The sequence below is a fragment of the Lepidochelys kempii genome, chromosome 2 (genome assembly GCF_965140285.1).
Source record: "Lepidochelys kempii isolate rLepKem1 chromosome 2, rLepKem1.hap1, whole genome shotgun sequence".
Lineage (NCBI taxonomy): Eukaryota > Metazoa > Chordata > Testudines > Cheloniidae > Lepidochelys > Lepidochelys kempii.
The window spans coordinates 249601490-249622233 of record NC_136381.1 but is presented as its reverse complement, the minus strand read 5'-3'; the positions used below and the strand labels follow the sequence as shown (position 1 = coordinate 249622233).

Here is a 20744-nt window from a genome sequence, read left to right as displayed (position 1 = left end):
AAATAAATAAATAAAGCTATGTTTCTTAGAATGACACTTTTTCAGGTAACTACATATTAGGGCTATTTTTGTGTTTCTTTGTTTAACATTACCATATTTTATCTGCTAGTCTGCACAACTAATAGTTGTTTCAAAATGAGTTTCAAAATGAATAGAGGCAATAAGAAAATAGATTCACCCACTGGTTATATTCTCCATAATAGATCTAACAGCAGACTAGTCATTAAAATATGTTCCTCATAAACATATTTTCCAAATGCCCAACAGATCCACTACATCATTAATGCTAGTTCCTTTTGTATACTTTAATCTCCCACACCCAAACACAGGTGTCATACAAGGAGTTGGACTTTTATTATTGCGCATTCATAAAGATTTTTTCAGATAAAAGATAGTCTCCTTCTCATGAAAAATGCACAGGAAATGGCCAAACTATAAATGGTAGAAACTTTCTGAGAAAGAAGTCAGCTAATGCAGAAAAAAATCCAGTTTTTGTCAGTTTCATGTTCAGTTACGTCTTTTCCTATGCCCTACTGCAGCCCTGGCTAAGATTGGGCTCATGAAGTCTCAAACTCAGCAGGGATGAGTCTCATCAGCACTTTGACGGGAGATCTCCAAGTTGAATTTAAGTACTGCAAGAAGTGGTGGTTGCCATTCTACAAGTGACAGTTTTATTTCTGAATCTGTGTTGAAGGAATACTCCAGCATAGGGTCAAGGGTATTGGATTGTTGCAGGTACAGTCTTTGAGATGAAAAATAAAAGCTCCTGACTACTTCTGGCCTATCAGAGCCCGGGGACTTTTTGTAAGACCAAAATGATTAGCTGCGATGCACTAGCCAAGTTCCATTTAGAGTAATTCCGTTCTGTTATCCCAAAATCCACCAAAGCTCCATTAAAATGAAGTAATCTTCATATACTGCCTAAAACAATTATATAGTGTTTCTGTACATTTTTTAGAGTCTTCCCTCTCATTCCAACAGTGATAACATTTCAATGGTGGGAGCAGTGATCTTTCTCTAAACTCAGCTTGTAATATTTGCAATGCTCAGGCCCCTCTATAGTGCCTTTTCCTCTACCTTTCTCCCTGTCTTTAGAGTTCAAATTGTAATACCTAGACATATTTTTTTACCAACAAGATTGTACATAGTTTCTGTGTCCATTCTACACAGGGAGAAGCAGTAGTAGTCTACAACAGTTTTGAAAAAAACATTTAATGTGGTACATGCCCCATCTATACTAGCAAAGGATCTACTTAGTGGTGCATTGGCAACTTGCTATTACAAACTTGTTTAAAGGTGGTTCTGGTTAATATGGGTTCACCACCAACATTCTGAGGGCCTAAATACCAACCCATTAATGTAATTTCTTCAAATATAACATTTTAATTTTATTAAAGGAACACTCTCATAGTTTAAGTCCAAAATTTCTGCCTAACTCAAAATTGTTGTATTTTATCATATTGAGGAATATCCTCAAGGATCAATGTCCTTCTCACACTATCAATCTATTCCTATAGGAAAGATGGGAATTATTTAGGGTTGTGGAAGGTAGAGGACCTTCCCAAAGAAAAAACTTTGTCCTCACCCTGTTTGTTCTAGTTAATAGTTAACTAGCCTCAAACCAGGGCAGACATCTTTGGTGAAGCTGCTTATATGATCAGGGCCTACATTAAATAGACACACTTTATCATAGCCAGCTTCATGTGTTTGAGTATTTAGATTGACAGTTCTCTAGTGAATTACAATATCCACAAACAGTATCACCATAACAGTATTTGGCAAAACTTATTCACAAATGAACTGTGACTTGGGAAATAGAGAATAGGAAACCATAGTGGGAGTACCACCCACAGTGGAATGTATAAGCATCAACAAATGGCATAACAAAAATTGATCTCTTTCCAGTTAATTGCCATCTGGTGATATTTTACAATATGAAGTTTAGGAGAAGAGATATTACATGCTGGCTCCAACACAAAAAAAGACTGAGGAGAAAAATTGTTAAAATAATACTTTGTTAAGACTCTGCTTTAAACAGACCTAATCATATTACATTCAACCACTTTCAAGCAAGACCTATTAAAATATACGATGTCTTGGATCTCTGAATTCCCTAGATTGATATCAGGGCTAGTGGGAGTCTGCAAAACACTGATGGAACTGAAAATGCCTAAATCCTCATTCACTCCAAAACACCTAAAGGAGCATGAACAGAGCTGATGGGGCTGTTCATGAGAGGGGCTTTGTCTAATGCACTTGAACTACCCTCAGAGTTCACTTGTGTGAAGATGATTTTTCAGCTGAAAACAACTTCTTAGCGTTATTCTAATAGAGGGAAAACAAAGATAATGAGATGAACAACAGCTTAATATTCAGTGTAGATCACTCTGTTAAAAGGGAATTAAAACAGTTAATTGTATGCCTGGACATGCACCCACTGGGGTCAGGTAATCCTTTAAACCACTAATTCATCAGGATAGCTCTGAGATGCATCTGTTTTGATTTACTTTATCTTCACTATACACACATACACGCCATTTTAGTTATTTCTTAGTAAGTGTTATATCAACCATGACATCTGCTACCCCTTTGCTTGCTGCTACCCATTTCCACCACCCTTTCTTTGTTATTTGCCTTCAGATTATAAACTCTTAAGAGTGGGCATGACAGATGGACAAACAAAAATGCCATTGAGTTGAGTATAGCACCTCGCTTTGCTTGGCTAACTTTAATACCAGATATAACGTAGTCATGGTGCTATGAAAGCTTCCCCTCGCTCCTTTTCCAAATGCTACTCAATCGTCACAGATAGCTGCAATTTCTATTGCTCAATAAAAAAGTGTTTGAGAGATTTACTCTGATTGCCACATAAGAATATGATTGAGTGATCTTAATGTCCTAGTCTATTGACAGTCGATAAGATGGAAATAGTACAAAATATTACTAACTTTATTTTTTTCCTTGAAATCTCTGATTTCAACATTGTCATGCTGATTATTAATAAGTCATTTTTCAACCGTCATTAGTCAAGAGGAACATCTGCATATAATCCAAGGTACACTAGGTATGCCAAAAGTAACATTTTTGATAGACAGATTTTGGAAAGTATGAAATTGCAATTAAAAATTAGGAAGGGATGGAAATGCACAATTTTTTTTCACAGAAATCTTCTCTCATTGCAACCAACTCCAACTATATATAACTTTAAAAACAGACTGGAAACAATGGGCCTGATCCTGTTTCCATAGAAATTAATATGAGTTTTACCATCCACTTGAGAATTAATATAATTAGGCTCAATATCTTGAACATTTTAATCATATAAGGACAATTGGACCCAGAGCTGCAATTTTATCACTACTGCCTTTCTAAAAATCTCTCTTCTGTCTGCCATATTGTTATAAATCTCATTTTTTTAAATCACTTTTCCTGTTAAGCTTTGTGCATAACTGGAGGACCTAACATTTTCATATTTATAAGGTTCAATCCTTCAAAATGCTGAGCTCTCTGTCCTCAGTCCAACAAAGCAAGTAACTACGTACTTCACTTTAAGCAGGAGAGCAGTCTCAACTGCAATGGGACTACTTGTGCACTTAGAGTTTAGTCACATTTAAATGCTTAACTGTATTGGGGCCCCTAGTGCTCAACATTTTGCAGGGCCTTCCCCTTTGTTTGCTACAGCTGGAAAAGACTGAAGATGGGTAGAAGTGTCCATGGGTCTAAAATATGGTTCAAATAAGGTAATCTTTTGCAGTATTTTACATTCCTTCATTTGTTTTAGCACTTCAGTAAAATGAACATGTATTTCATCTTTGCAACCACTGTGGCCACATCAGACCTTGTTCTTCAAGGTGCCCATGCATCGCACATCCAATCCACAACAGCTGAAAAACCATCAGTATTGCCAGTTTTATCAAGATTCTTGCAATTTTTCATGTATTTCCTGAAGCCCTAACTCCTGGATAAGGAGACTGCATAAGAATATCACCTTTCATTTTAAAAAGAAAGTAAGTTTCTAGCACTCATGGTTATGGAGAAAAGCTTGAAAACTTGAAGCCAGCACACCCGAAATGCTGGAACTAGAAAGCATATAAAAAGAACCCAACATTAATTATTTAAAAAAATATCTCATGACTCTTATACCACTTTCATGATTTTTGGAGGCATGACACATGATTTTTGAATGCTTGAGATTGGCAATGCTGCACCATATACCCTTGATTTCTTCTCTCTGCTCATATCTAATTCTGTGGCCAAAAAAAACAAAACAGACATTTAATTCCTAACTTCACAATCCTGTTTTTCTTTATTATTTTTTTTTTTACTTAGACCATTTGTTTTGGCTCCACATCTTTAATTCCTACTCCATGTAGTGGGGTGAGGGAGGTTCACCAATGAATGCTTCTCAAACAGGTGGAGAGGGGTCTCTATTACTTGACGTTGGTTGTAATAAACCAAGAGATAGCCAGCGGTTCTTGTGAATACACAGATGTGGAGGAGGAGAGAGGGCTGGTGGGAGGGAACCTGGTCATATTTAGTAAGGGCTAGATGGAATCTGGCACGTGTTATTTCAGGTAAGGTTCTGCAATATCAAAGCAAGCCCTGAGCTATACTCTGGTATGAAATGGATTAAAAGCAACAGCTAATATATAACATATTGCATAATCAAAATTAAAATTCTACAGACCCACCTTTACCAAGACAAATATAGTGTAATTAGATATTTTTAAGACTTAGAAAACAAACTCAAATTCCCTGGTGGTGATTTAGTTGAACTAATTGGTTGTCACCCTCTGAAGCCACATTTTAAATTCAGATCTGAGCAAAGTAAAACAAAATTAAAAATCTTACTCAACCAGCCATACAATCGTTCCCTATCAGCTCCATCTCCATCTCCAGTGGACTTCCACATCATAATTTCATGTTAATCAGTCACAGTGGTCAAACTTTGTACCAACTATGGTGTGTGACTGAGCAACACTCGCCTCATCAGAGATGTCCCCCTTCACATAAGGGTGGAAACGTACTGCTAATGAAACATGAGGCAGCCTATGCAGCACTTACACACTTAGTGTGTCTAGCTGGACTGTGACTAAACAAAAGACCTGGTTCCCCCTATGACCCACTGAAACTCTCAGACTCTCCTAGCAAGCTGGTTTTACTCTTTAAAACTTGTTAAGGAATCTGATTTATAAACTGATTTTGATCTTACGCAAAATGTTATTTGATAAATAATTCTTAGTATTTCATTAAGAGGCATTCTGCATCAGTGAATTGTCATTAGTACCAATAAAGCATGTTTGCACTAAATGAAAAAAAAAATACGGAGAACAAGATACTGTAATTTCCTATAGCACGCTTTATTTTTCAAAAGGGATGGGTTCCTTAAAGCTAAGCCTTTTTAATCACCTTATAAACATGATCCTAAATTTAATAATTATTTTTATAAGATAAATATTATTATTCTTCTGAACAGTATAATGAGTCTTATCATGAATGCTGCAGTATATAGAGGCTCATTTATACTGGTTGGGATAAAAATATATATTACCATCTAAAGAACTGAAACTTCTATTAAAAAGCTCAATAGTCATCCACTCATATGCACTTCCCTTTCCTCCTCTTCCAGCTTCCTCTTTATGGACCCAATCCAGCACCTCTTCTCTCAGGTTCCCCTTCCTTCTACCCATTCCCTCCCTGGCCTTTCCTCCTGCATTTGAGTCTGTCACTCTTACTCCAACTTGCTGTTTATTTCTCTGCTCTGCTCCCTTCAACTTCTCTTTCTGGAATGTCTGTTTCATCTCTAACAAATCCCATGCTGTCCATTACCCTCATTTCTCACCCCTTTCCCTCACTTACAATCACCAAAGCCTAATGGTCTCACAATAGATTTGGGTCTAGGGCTGCTGAAAGGCCCATAGATTACTCTACTTTCTCCCCCCCCCACACACACACACTACTTCCCTGTTGTGGCAGGACTCCCTTCTTCCTCTTCCCACTTTCAAACCTTCCCTTTAACTGTGATTTTGAAATAACAACATCATTTCTCTCTCTCTTCCCACCACAACTGCCATAATCTACACCCAACCCCTGAATCCCCTTTACCACTTCTCTTGGCCTCCAACTACGGACTGATGCTTCCCATCAGTTGGAATCTCTCAACCTCATTTTCACCACACGATTCACTTCAACTTCTCTGTTTTAGTGCTCCCCTCTCTCTGACCACCACCTCCGCTCCTCACAATAGCTTCCCACTTACACCTGTCTTGACATCCTGTCCATTGCACAATATGATGCACAAGGGAAGGAGGAGAATTTGGGGAACGACAGACTACACCTCAGTCCCTGGAAAAATTATGGAGCAGGTCCTCAAGAAATCCATTTTGAAGCACTTGGAGGAGAGGAAGGTGATCAAGAACAGTCAACGTGGATTCAGCAAGGGCAAAAGCTTTAGCAAAGCTTTTGACACAGTCTCCCACAGTATTCTTGTCAGCAAGTTAAAGAAGTATGGGCTGGATGAATGCACTATAAGGTGGGTAGAAAGTTGGCTAGATTGTCGGGCTCAACAGGTAGTGCAATGGCTCCATGTCTAGTTGGCAGCCGGTGTCAAGTGGAGTGCTCCAGGGGTCGGTTCTGGGGCCGGTTTTGTTCAATATCTTCATAAATGATCTGGAGGATGGTGTGGATTGCACTCTCAGCAAATTTGCAGATGATACTAAACTGGGAGGAGTGGTAGATACGCTGGAGGGCAGGGATAGGATACAGAGGGACCTAGACAAATTGGAGGATTGGACCAAAAGAAAGCTGATGAGGTTCAATAAGGATAAGTGCAGGGTCCTGCACTTAGGACGGAAGAACCCAATGCACAGCTACAGACTAGGGACCGAATGGCTAGGCAGCAGTTCTGCGGAAAAGGACCTAGGGGTGACAGTGGACGAGAAGCTGGATATGAGTCAGCAGTGTGCCCTTGTTGCCAAGAAGGCTAATGGCATTTTGGGATGTATAAGTAGGGGCATAGAGAGCAGATCGAAGGACGTGATCGTCCCCCTCTATTCGACATTGATGAGGCCTCATCTGGAGTACTGTGTCCAGTTTTGGGCCCCACACTACAAGAAGGATGTGGATAAATTGGAAAGAGTCCAGCGAAGGGCAGCAAAAATGATTAGGGGTCTGGAACACATGACTTATGAGGAGAGGCTGAGGGAACTGGGATTGTTTAGTCTGCGGAAGAGAAGAATGAGGGGGGATTTGATAGCTGCTTTCAACTACCTGAGAGGTGGTTCCAGAGAGGATGGTTCTAGACTATTCTCAGTGGTGGAAGAGGACAGGACAAGGAGTAATGGTTTCAAGTTGCAGTGGGGGAGGTTTAGGTTGGATATTAGGAAAAACTTTTTCACTAGGAGGGTGGTGAAACACTGGAATGCATTGCCTAAGGAGGTGGTGGAATCTCCTTCCTTAGAAGTTTTTAAGGTCAGGCTTGACAAAGCCCTGGCTGGGATGATTTAATTGGGGATTGGTCCTGCTTTTGAGCAGGGGGTTGGACTAGATGACCTTCTGAGGTCCCTTCCAACCCTGATATTCTATGATTCTAAGTCATGCCTGACCAACCTGATTGCCTTCTAGGATGAGATAACTGGCTCCGTGGATACGGGAAAAGTGGTGGACGTGATATACCTTGACTTTCACAAAGCTTTTGATACGGTCTCCCACAATATTCTTGCCAGAAAGCTAAAGGAGTATGGATTGGATGAATGGACTATAAGGTGGATAGAAAGCTGGCTACATCATCAGGCTCAATGGGTAGTGATCAACGGCTCGATGTCTAGCTGGCAGCCAGTATCAAGCGGAGTGCCCCAGGGGTCGGTCCTGGGGACAGTTTTGCTCAACATCCTCATTAATGATCTGGATGAGGGGATGGATTGCACTCTCAGCAAGTTTGCAGATGACACAAAGCTCGGGGTAGAGATATACGCTGGAGGGTAGGGATAGGGCCCAGAGTGACCTAGACAAAGAAATCTGATGAGGTTCAACAAGGACAAGTGCAGAGTCCTGCACTTAGGATGGAAGAATCCCATGTATTGCTACAGGCTGGAGACCAACTGGCTAAGTGACAGTTCTGCAGAAAAGGACAGTGAACGAGAAGCTGGACATGAGTCAACAGTGTGCCCTTGTTGCCAAGAAGACTAACAGCATATTGGGCTGCATTAGTATGAGAATTGCCAGCAGATCAAGAGAAGTGATTATTCCCCTCTATTCTGCACGTGTGAGGCCACATCTGGAGTACTGCATCCAGCTTTGGAGCCCCCACTACAGGATATGGACAAATTGGAGAGAATCCAGCAGAAGGCAACAAAAATGATTAGGGGGCTGGGGCACATGACTTATGAGGATAGGGAACTGGGCTTATTTAGTTTGCAGAAGCGTGTGGATGGATTTGATAGTAGCCTTCAACTACCTGAAGGGGGGGTTCCAAAGAGGATGGAGCTAGGCTGTTCTCAGTAGTGGCAGATGACAGAACAAGGAGCAATGGTCTCAAGTTGCAGTGGGGGAGGTCTAGATTGGATATTAGGAAAATCTCTTTCACTAGGAGAGTGGTGAAATACTGGAACGGGTTACCTAGGGAGGTGGTGGAATCTCCATCTTTAGAGTTTTTTAAGGTCAGGCTTGACAAAGCCCTGGCTGGGATGATTTAGTTGCGGTTGGTCCTGCTTTGATCAGTGGGTTGGACTAGATGACCTCCTGAGGTCTCTTCCAACCCTAATCTTCTATGATTTTGCTGCTGACCTTGACTCTCCCTAAACCTCTCTGTCAGTTCCATGGCATTTACCTATAATTTGACCCACTCTCCATTTCACACCATTGCTCCTCTCTCCAATGATCCTGTATAGCTGTCTAATCCCCAACTCCTCTCTTCCCTTTTCCAAGCATCTCTAAGTCTTCCACATTTACTTTTATGCTTCTTCTCCCTGACACCTCTCCTGAACTTGACTCCCAGCACAGAAACATGCCACTTACCCCCATTCCCCTGCCCCTGCCCAACATCTAGCTGATTTCTCATATGCAAAGTTAAGACAACCTATCAGAAACTTTTCCCACCACCCCTCTCCTTCCTATCTTTATCTCTAAAACAATCTCTAATCCCTTTTCTCATTTTCATCCAATCCCATAAACTACTCCTTCCTAAATCTGCCTCTAAAGCTTAACGGTGGTAACTTCAGTAATATTCAGGCAGAATAACTATCCAAATATATGGAATGTGTGACAGTCAGAGGTGCCAATCTGTTGATATAAGAACATCTGATGACATTGCTCAGGTTTTGTGCTGGAGTACAAATTTGATGAAGCTGGGATATATATTGCTTTTGGGATCTGTTGGAAATGGAAGTGGAACTCTTTTGGAGTGCTGGAGTCCATCATCAGCAGTTGCACAGGCAATGTAAAAGCATAACGGAATGCAAGAGATTTCCCCCAACTTGCTATTTCTGTAGTTTTCAGGCCTCCTGCTCAAGTTGGCCGAAATGGCCATCCACAAATCACGAGGAGGAAGCTCAATGGGGAGATGCTCTGTGACTGTGGGAGCTATTTCCAGTCCTCATATGATCATTCCTCCAAGCAGAATTCCTCTGGGCTGTGTCCACTGACTCCTTAGACATCTTTGAAGGAGCAGTGGACACCGTCAGGGATTCTCTGCTCAGTGTCCTCCTCTGGAGCCCAGATTTTTCAATCTGTTTTTTCATTTGTTGTCCGAATAATTCATTTGTGGCCTGGGTTCAATGGTTCCTCCCCTCAGTTGAGGCGGGGCAGATCATTTCTTTTGGGTGGCCCTAGGCCCACCCATCCCAGTATCAACAACAGGTACCTCAGGGCCTAAAGGAGGGACTAGGGAGGAAACCCACATGACAGGTAGCTGAGAGCTTTTTCTCTTGGACTGAGGGAAGCCTGGGTAGCTGAGCCCTGAGCTGGAAGCCTGACTGGAGGCAGGAATTGATCAGGTACTGCGGCCTGCCTAAAACCCTGGGTAGAGGCAGACTGTAATAATCTTGGAGAGTGGGAGTGAAAGTCATGAATTTGCGACAGTCTGAAGCTGGAGTTAGCCTGCAAAGAAGGTTACAAGCTGAGCCCAGCTGGGTGGAAAAGTCAGTTGTTTATGCTATTTTCTGTTGGATTGCAAGTGAAAAAACTTTGAGGCCCTGGGGGAAGTGAGTGGTAGGAAATGGATCGCAGGGAAGCATGCTTGAATCATTCTGGGGTATTTGCTATTACTGCTTCTCATGGGGCCCAGGGTCAGAGTTTGCTGGAGATGGAGAGAGGGCCCTGGCTCCTCTATCAACCTCCATTTTGTGGAAAGGGCTGTGATGGAGTTTGATTCTGTGTGAAATCCAGACCAGTGAGGGGTTGTATCACCACTTGCCCTGCAACACTGGGTGCCTTACAATGCTTTGCTGCTGTAGCTCCCAGCTTGGGACACTTACAGCCAGCCTCCAGGCATGCAGGCAGAACCAGATTAACACAAAGGTTTTAGGGGCTTCAGCCCAGAGCCTCGGGCTAAGAGGAGGCCCATAGGACCGATGCGGCCTCCTGCTTCTTTTCTTCTGGCCTGCAGCAAGTCTTTGTTCCACGGGCCAGACACCGGTCCCCAAGTGTCAGCGCCCCACCCCCACGAGCGCCAGCATGCCCCTGCAGCCCCTAGGCAAGAGGCATTCAGTGAATCTCTGTGCACTGCCCCCACCCCCAGTGTCGCGGCCAATGGGAGCTGCGGGGGCAGCACCTGTGGGCATGGGCAGCATGCATTGCACAGAGCAGCCTGGCCCCTCCGCCTAGGGGCTGGACATGCCGGCCACCTTGGGGAGCAGAGCAGAGCAGAGCCAGGATAGGCAGGGACTCTGCCTTAGCCCTGCTGCACCGCCAACTAGGAGCCAACCGAGGTAAGCGTCTCCCAGCCGGAGCCTGTACCCCGCACCCCAACCCCCTACCTCAGCCCAGAGACCTCTCCCATATCCAAACTCCCACCCAGAGCCCACAACCCGAACCTCCTGCTGCACCCCAACCCCCTGTTCCATCCCTGGCCCCACCCCCCAGCTGGAGCGGCACCCCCTCCTACACCCCAATCCCCTGCCCCAGCCCTGAGCCCACTCCCGCACTCCAAACTGCCAGGGGCCCCACAAAATCTAATAGCCCCAGGACCCCAAGAGAGTTAATCCAGCCCTGCATGCAGGTCACATCCTGAGTGTCTGTGTGCTATGCAGCCAGCCCTGGTTTTGCAACTCTGACTCCAGCAGCCCAACCTGGCATCCACCAACCTTGATTGAGACATACTAAGGTTCATTTGTTCTTGTAAACAGACAAAAGCACATCACAACTTATTAACTTAACTGGGGTAAATACATCCCTCCATTTAAACTCAGCACTGAATTGGTTTACAGTAAACGTAAAACAAATTTATTAACAATAGGACATAAATTAAGTTATGCCAAATAAGAGGAATAATGTTAGAAAGCATTACAAGCTTATAAAAGTGAAAACACCATATCTAGAAGTCTAAAATTTAATCTAGCAAGGTATAGGCTTTCTTCAGGATGGTTTCTCAGCTATATTCAGTTTCCAGAGACTTTAACCCCTTCTCCCCCTTGGTTGCATGACCTATCTTTCTCAGCTTGCAAGAGCTCTGTTCTCTTAGGTCTGTCTAGTGATGGATCCTAAAGATGGCTTTTGTTTTTGCTTATATCTTCCAGAGTTCAATTATCTCAGTTCAAGAAGCAGGATGACCATACTGTTCTTCCCTTCCTTTGGGCTTTCCATCCCCCTGTATGTAAATAGGGCTTCCATTGTCTTGATTCCACTATGCTTAATTTATATAGGAAACAGGTAAATAGCTGCCTTCTGTCTTGTCTGGGAGGGAACCGGTTTCTCCCTGTTTGGCCACAGACTTTAAAACTTAATATAATTAAGTATCCATATTTCCTCATATAGTGTTAATACATACATTTCACAGTGATATTAATCACCGGTGTATCATTAGATTTCAGATCTATGCATTTATTCTCACTCTATGCACTTTTATAATAAAGTAATATTGTACACAATCAGTTGATTCAATTGCTTATCACTTTAGACCTCCACTCTTTAGAGACCAGTAAACCTGGGAAATTGATTTTTTTGAGGGTAACCCTTCAAAGTAAAGTTTATTAAAGCTGTTAGGAAGACAACATGGAGTCTAGTGGTAAAGGAAGCTTCATGCTCTTCCTTCCCCACTTGTTAGCTTAAATGCAAATTGTTCTGTTTCCTGCCATCTCCTTTCCCTACTGTCTTGATGGTCCTACTTACTACTTACGTGCAAATATGGAACTTCATTGCCTTTGCCTGAAGAACAGGCCAGTCAGAGATTCAAATTCCTTTGTCTATGTGGGACCTGTTTACCAACTCCCCAACAGGCCTAGTTTAAGCACACTTCAGTCATATTTCTAGTATATACCCATCTCTCTTAATACCCACCACGTACATATATCACTCAAAAATATTTGATATTAGTTTTCAAATGCCACCCCAATGCATATTCTGTACAAAATGATTACACTAGTGTGTAGAGTGTGAATGCAGGAGTGCTCAGTGTCACTGGGGCATTAAATCCCTTTCCCCAACCCTGCCCCCCAGAGAAGAGAGAGTTACTGTAATCACTGAGTCAATGGCATGCCACCCACAGGGGCCCAGAGGTGGGCCTTTCTTTTGTGGGGATGTTGGACTGTATATATTTTGTTTAACTCTGTTATCCCAGAAGAGGGTGAACCCAAATAGTAACCCAGCCGGAGGGCCACGATGCTATCTACCAAAAGGTGGACCACCATAGCGTTGGAGTGATTGCTGGTGAGGGACACTGGGAACAGGAGAGAGCTGGGATACAGTGACCTAATCACTAGAAAGCACCACTGGTAAGCCCAGTCCCCATCACAGGTGGGTTTGGTAATGTTAACACCTGTCCACTAAGTACTAAACGGAGATAAATTGATTTGCCATCCCGCAATAACTAGCCATCAGATGGCAGCAACTTTCAGCCACTACTAATCCTAGGTTGAACTCAAACCACGGGCCAAAAAAAACACTGTATCCTTTCTTCAGTCTTGACAGCCATTCAGTATTCTTGAAATTTAAGAATCAACATTTGGATGTAGAACTAATTCCATATTCATACAGACCCTCCTCCTCCCTCCCTCTCAGTCTCTGTTGGGGGGCAGGGGAGGAACCCAAGCCCCTGATCTGGCAGTTATTCAGCACGTGCTTAACTTTACTCATATAAGTAGTCCCGGGACTGAATCCCAAGTCAGTTTTGTTTAGCACAGCGTTCTTTGTGAAACTTATACAAATAATATGCAGCACTATCTAATAGTCCATAAGTTAATTTAAACAGTTTCTACCTACCTACCATTTTTAAAATTAACCTGCAACTGAAATGAAATGTTCATTCACTGTATGTGACAAGCATGAATGGAACCTACAGTTACTGCTTTATCAAAAAAAGGATCTTTCCTACTTCTTCTAAACTGAAATGCTGCCATATAAATTACAGTCCATTTGATCTTGGTTTACATTTACAACAAATTTTGATAAAATAATTTCCATAGCACTTTGAAGGCAACTGTTATTATAGGGCACATGGAAACAATTGTTTCCAACAATTTATTTTCCAAAACAACACTGATTTATTGCAGTCATATTAAAGAGCTAAAGATACAAAAACAGAACTCAAGTTTATAAACCACAGTAGAACTACATTGCTACAGTCAAAATACATCATAAAATATTAACTTTTTTTGCACAAATAACCACATCCATTTTACTGCAGTTCATAAGCATCACTTTCTGCAATACAGAAGTATATTTTAAGTCACCATATCTAAAGTAAAATTAAACATAAAACTACAATTACTTAATACCAATATTAAGGTGACTGTACTCACCTTAAAGTACTGAACTAAGTTTAATGTTTTAGTACAAATAAATCATCTCTTCAATGTAATAGTGTGATAAACAATACTGACAATTTCTTTTGTTCCCAAGTTTCCCATAGCATCTAAGTCATCTAATATGAAAATCAGATCCAGCTGTATCTTTTTAAAAGGGACACCATCAAATTGAAACCAATAATTCTGTATGAAAATGTTGTACCTACTATAGCTATAAGCAACACCCAAGATTAAAAACTGCTTGATTTATGTATTTGAAAACATGTTGTGTACAGCCAATTTTACTGCTTCTCCTGTGCAGTTATTCAGTAAGGGAGAAACTGACTAGCCGAAAAGATCAATATTACCACCAGTAGGGGAAAAGAAAAAAATGTAAAAATTCTAACAGAATTAGGAAACAAAATAAGGATATATTGTTTGTAGGCTGCTCTGTCAGAAATGGTTATTTGTGTTCTTGTTTTTTAATATAGTTCACCACCAAAAATTCAAGTTGGCAGTGTCCTTTTAACATTATAAGGATTAATTTAGAATATTAAACTATCAGCTCTATTTTTAATCAGTCTTCTGAACACAGTATCTATACTGGATACAATGTACTCAGCTGTTTTCTTTCTCTCTGAAACTGAACACCTTGTTGGAAAAGATAAGACCATCTCTTCTTGGCTAAATCTAGTTTTTTTGCCATACATTTTCACATTTAGTTGCACGAAAAATGCTACAAGTAAAGAAGTATTTTAAATGTCAAGAAGCAGTAGCAGGCAGTATGTTCTCTTGCTGATAATGGTATCTTATAAAAACATATTCTTACAGGAACGACTTGCAATAGTATGTGCAATATGGGGGCAGAGGAAGGAAGATGTACAGATCTAATATTTTATCTTGCCTTTTAACTTGTTAATCCCCAACTTCTCGAAACAACCATGTAGGTATTTGTTATAAAATAGGTGATCATTTGAAGATGATCATTTTATTTTAATTAATAACTTATACAACCATTTTGCACACAAAAATGTCCTACGAGGTTCTGCAAGGGTGTATATTTATATTTATGAGTCAGTCTATAGTGAGACTTACTGGATCACCTACTAAATACAAACTAAATATGATTTTTTCTATAGGTACATTGTTTTTAAGTGGACTCCAACATTTATTATAGTGGTTGTATAGTGTATCTGTGTATATTTGCACTACTGTGTGTTAAGAAAGTGGGACTGTGTTGAAACAGAGGAAAACAAATGTATAACCTCCACAGCAACCAAAAAACTCAGACATCTTGTACAGTGTTACATTTGTTTTTCTTGCAGTAATTGTTGCCTACAATAGTACAAACCCTCCATAAATTAGTAAAAATTAAAGTTTTGAACTCACAATTAACAAGATACTGAAATGATGTTCCAGAGAGTGATTAATAAAATTCTAAAAGGATGGGAGATTTTAAAACTGTTTCCATACCCAGCAGTGCTAGAGCCATTTATTTTCCTGGCTTTTCTGAAAGGCAATAGAGCCTTTCCTCCTTTTCAAACAGATCCATACTTTCAAACTTCTTGTGATTTCCCAAAAGATTTTAAATTTATGTTCAGGGCACCAGGAACCAGAAACTGAATTGTGTCAAGAAGCAGAATGTAAATGACTGCATTCTTAAAATAAAAGAAACTACTAAGACAATATCTGAAGATTTTGGACACAGGCATTCTTCCCATGAGGCCATGAAGAGTGGGCTCCATGACTGAAACAACTGAGGATGCTGCTACTATCTTCAGTCCAAAATCCTTCTCCCTAAAAAACGTATCTCACCAACCCCCCTCACAGCAAGCACTTAATGTTTATTCTCTCTGGCTTGAACTGAAATCATTAGCTTCATTTTTAATCCTTTTTAACAGACAATATTAGCATTAGGAAAACTGCACAGTTTGCTTTGGAGGGGTTCCTCTGTTTTTAATTTAATTGTTTTATTATAGAAAGGGGTATTTCTCAGAGGAAGCTAATTTAACTAGCATTCTGATCCCACTAACCAGTCCAGGCAGCCACTAAAATGATGCCAAATGCAAAAATCTACAAGTCACCACCACCTTCTTGCAAGGTGAGTCACTGTAGGAAGCTGTAAGTCAGGGTGACTGTTTGGATAGAGATCATTGTGGGTAGCTTTGATTGGGATTTAGTTACCAGAGTTTCAGTGAAAGGAGAAGGCTTGTTGCGATGGGGTTTGGATAAGAAGATTTAGTGTTTAGCTGCAGAGCATGAGGTTAGTTGTAAGAGCATCTCTGAGTAGATTAGGGTTAGTGTTGGCGGTTTCATGATTTGGGGGGGCTGAATTTAGGGAATTCAAGCGCAAGGTTTAATGCTTGCAAGTTCTCTGTGGGAGGTTTATTTAAATGGAATCTTAACAACAGGGCTTAGTTTGAGAAGGTCTCAGCAGGATAATGCTTTTTGATGGTCTTCATGGGATATTGTTCAATAGTTTGGGGGCTCTCCATGAGTTAACGTGGGGTTCAGTATTGTGTCAGTGGGTGGGTTAATTTTGGGTATCTCAGTGGGGGGTTGTTTGGGAATTTCTTTGTATAGGGATCTCAGTATGGGTTTAAAGCATGTGAGGGGTCCAGCGCAATGAGTTTAGATTTTGGGAGAGTAAATATATGGAGACCTTGGTGCATTTAGTTTGGGGTGGGTGGCAGTGGGGGTACTTTTAATTTTGGGGGCTCAGTGATGGAAGGTTTCAGTGGAAGTTTTATGTCTGAGAGGGGGACTCAGTGAGATGAATTTAGTTGGAGAAGGCTCTGTTGGGGGGGAGGGGTGTCCCACACTAATGGTCTCAATAGGTTGAGTTTGGTAGGGGTCTCAGCAGGATGAGATTAGTTTGAGGGGGTCCCATGTAGTTGATCTCCGTGGCTGAATTTGATGAGATTAGGGAACTGGTGTTGGGGATCTCTGTGGGAAGCCTCAAATGAATGGTCTCAGTGGAGCGAGTTTAACTGCAGGGGATCTCACATGAATGCTCCCAGTGACACAAGTAGGCACATTGGGAAGCTCTCACAAATACTGTTGGTGGTGTAATCTCTGTTCAGATGGATTTCACCTGAAAGCCCTCAGTGGGGAGGTTTCACACAATGGTGTTACTGGAGTGGGTTTGGCAGGAGGGTCTCTGCGGTGGGGCAGATCTCACAAAATGGACTCAGTGGGGTGGGTTTGGCAGGAGGGTCTCTGGGGATCTCACACAATGATCTCAGTGGGGTCAGTTTGGCAGGGAGATCTCACACCATGATCTCAAGGGGGTGGGTTTGGAGTGAGTCTCTGGAGACCTCACACCATGATGAGTCTGGCAGTTGGCTCTGCAGGGGGGGGGAGGGCAGGTTTCATGATACTGGCAGTGGGGTGAGTTGCGGGGGTCTTTCATCCGACTCTGAACCTGGTGTGTGGGGAGGAACTGGGGGGCTGTCACACACCAGGCTCACAGCAGCGTGGGCTGGGGGCTCTCACAGGAGGCGCTTGACGGGAGAGGGCTGGGGGCTCGTGCCGAGGGGCTGACAGGAGGCGTCCAGCAGCCGGGGGGCTGAGGGCGGGCGCTCGGCGGGGCGGGCTGAGGGCGGCCGGGGGGCTGAGGGCGGGCGCTCGGCGGGGCGGGCTGAGGGCGGCCGGGGGGCTGAGGGCGGCCGGGGGGCTGAGGGCGGCCGGGGGGCGGGGGGGGCTGAGGGCGGCCGGGGGGCTGAGGGCGGGCGCTCGGCGGGGCGGGCTGAGGGCGGCCGGGGGGCTGAGGGCGGGCGCTCGGCGGGGCGGGCTGAGGGCGGCCGGGGGGCTGAGGGCGGGCGCTCGGCGGGGGGGGCTGAGGGCGGCCGGGGGGCTGAGGGCGGGCGCTCGGCGGGGGGGGCTGAGGGCGGCCGGGGGGCTGAGGGCGGGCGCTCGGCGGGGGGGGCTGAGGGCGGCCGGGGGGCTGAGGGCGGGCGCTCGGCGGGGGGGGCTGAGGGCGGCCGGGGGGCTGAGGGCGGGCGCTCGGCGGGGCGGGCTGAGGGCGGCCGGGGGGCTGAGGGCGGGCGCTCGGCGGGGGGGGCTGAGGGCGGCCGGGGGGGGCTGAGGGCGGCCGGGGGGCGGGGGGGGCTGAGGGCGGCCGGGGGGCTGAGGGCGGGCGCTCGGCGGGGGGGGCTGAGGGCGGCCGGGGGGCTGAGGGCGGGCGCTCGGCGGGGGGGGCTGAGGGCGGCCGGGGGGCTGAGGGCGGGCGCTCGGCGGGGGGGGCTGAGGGCGGCCGGGGGGCTGAGGGCGGGCGCTCGGCGGGGCGGGCTGAGGGCGGCCGGGGGGCTGAGGGCGGGCGCTCGGCGGGGCGGGCTGAGGGCGGCCGGGGGGGGCTGAGGGCGGCCGGGGGGGGCTGAGGGCGGCCGGGGGGCGGGGGGGGCTGAGGGCGGCCGGGGGGCTGAGGGCGGCCGGGGGGCTGAGGGCGGCCGGGGGGCTGAGGGCGGCCGGGGGGCGGGGGGGGCTGAGGGCGGCCGGGGGGCTGAGGGCGGGCGCTCGGCGGGGGGGGCTGAGGGCGGCCGGGGGGCTGAGGGCGGGCGCTCGGCGGGGGGGGCTGAGGGCGGCCGGGGGGCTGAGGGCGGGCGCTCGGCGGGGGGGGCTGAGGGCGGCCGGGGGGCTGAGGGCGGGCGCTCGGCGGGGGGGGCTGAGGGCGGCCGGGGGGCTGAGGGCGGGCGCTCGGCGGGGGGGGCTGAGGGCGGCCGGGGGGCTGAGGGCGGGCGCTCGGCGGGGGGGGCTGAGGGCGGCCGGGGGGCTGAGGGCGGGCGCTCGGCGGGGGGGGCTGAGGGCGGCCGGGGGGCTGAGGGCGGGCGCTCGGCGGGGGGGGCTGAGGGCGGCCGGGGGGCTGAGGGCGGGCGCTCGGCGGGGGGGGCTGAGGGCGGCCGGGGGGCTGAGGGCGGGCGCTCGGCGGGGGGGGCTGAGGGCGGCCGGGGGGCTGAGGGCGGGCGCTCGGCGGGGGGGGCTGAGGGCGGCCGCGGGGCTGAGGGCGGGCGCTCGGCGGGGGGGCTGAGGGCGGCCGCGGGGCTGAGGGCGGGCGCTCGGCGGGGGGGGCTGAGGGCGGCCGCGGGGCTGAGGGCGGGCGCTCGGCGGGGCGGGCTGAGGGCGGCCGCGGGGCTCAGGGCGGGCGCTCGGCGGGGGGGGCTGAGGGCGGGCGCGGGGCTGAGGGCGGGCGCTCGGCGGGGCGGGCTGAGGGCGGCCGCGGGGCTGAGGGCGGGCTGAGGGCGGCCGCGGGGCTGAGGGCGGGCGCTCGGCGGGGGGGGCTGAGGGCGGCCGCGGGGCTGAGGGCGGGCGCTCGGCGGGGCGGGCTGAGGGCGGCCGGGGGGCTGAGGGCGGGCGCTCGGCGGGGCGGGGCGCACACGGGGTGGGCTGCGGGGGACTGTCTCCCGAGGCTGCCTCGTTTGCCGTCGCCGGGCAGCCCCGCTCACCTGTGAGACCCCAGCCCCCTCCCGCTCCACCCGGCCCGGCCCGGCCCGGCCCCTCCTCTGCGGCCGCAGCACTCACCGAATCTGGCCGCGGCGGCGGCTCCGGCTCGGGCGCGCGGGAGCTGGCTGTGCGGGGCGACGGCGAAGACCAGCAGCAGCAGCGGGAGCATGGAGCCGAGCGCCCCCATCATGCCTGGCCCATCGCAGGCGGCTGCCCGGTCCGCTCCCTCCGGCGCTCAGTCCATGCTGCCTCGTCCGGGCTGGCGTCGCTTCCCGGCGGCTCCCTAGATCCGGCAGCAGCTTCAACACCCAGGACAGCTACCAGCGCCGCCCGCCCCAGCCGGCCCCTCCCCGGACTCCCTGCCAGGCAGGCAGCGGGAGGGGGAGCCGGCGCACAGGCGCCTCCTCCCTGCACATGAATGAGCTCCGCGCTGCAGCTGCTTCTCATTGAGCCCCACGGGCCAGGGCTCCCGCCCCGCCTCCACCCTGGACTAGGGTTGAGGGGGGCTCCCCCGCCCACCCCTGCTCCCCCCAGGACTGAGGGAGGGTGGGCTTCCCTAATTGCCTCTCCCCACCCAAATGCTTCTCAACCCTCTCTGCCCCCAGAGTGAGGTTCCCTATCAGCAAAAAATTGGTGCCTGCAAGGTGCAGGAAAGATCAGGTATTTAAAACAACAAAAAGGGGCCTCAGGGTGAGATGAGGCTCAAACGCCCCAAAATATCAGTTTCCCACCATTACCCACAAACACCCTTGACATTTTGATCTGCTGCCAGAAAGACATGTTTCCTTCTAGTTTCCTTTCCCCAATACTAATGATATGATTTTACAGCATCCAAACTGCTTCCCTGAATAAACTAAAGATAGTTAGGCCCCTCCTATTGGGTTCCAGGCTAAAGGACCCTTCCCCAGCTTATGGGGAGGATCCACTGGGCCCGGGGCCCAAGTAATTATGGGGAACAACAGAAAAAATAACAAGGACAGATGGTAGGGTCAAAAGTAGGGAAATAGGTCCCTGCCCCACGGGTTAGGGTCTCTCAGACGCACTTTTCCCCCTCCCGCCCCCAACAAATTTTTGCCCAGTCTCCCCTTCCTCCTGTGGGCACTGCCAATATTTTAACAACGGTTCCCACCAATATTGCCCTTTCCCCATCTCTCCCCCCCGCAAAAAGCCTATCTCAGGGCAAGCTCAGTAAAACAGGAGGGGGTGGGGAGTAAAGGACTTGAGAATCTATTCATCTGATTTCCACATCATCATAACCCAAGGAGGGAGGAAACAACGTTATATTAAGTGCAGTTACTGGATAAGTTTACAGTAAATATATCAATACAGTAAGAACAGTTCAGCCTGCTTAATTTTAAGTGAGAGGGA

General features: G+C 47.1%; 1 protein-coding gene across 1 annotated transcript in view; it reads right to left on the bottom strand.

Moving 5' to 3' along the window:
• The window catches only part of PTPRN2 (protein tyrosine phosphatase receptor type N2), a 1057407-nt gene extending 1037581 nt beyond the window's left edge, over nt 1-19826 (bottom strand). Inside the window, exon 1 of the mRNA XM_073334545.2 lies at nt 19455-19826. Coding sequence (XP_073190646.1) covers nt 19455-19566 — 112 coding nt within the window. The 5' untranslated portion in view covers nt 19567-19826. The remainder of the gene's footprint in view (nt 1-19454) is intronic.
• Between the last annotated feature and the right edge of the window lie 918 nt (nt 19827-20744).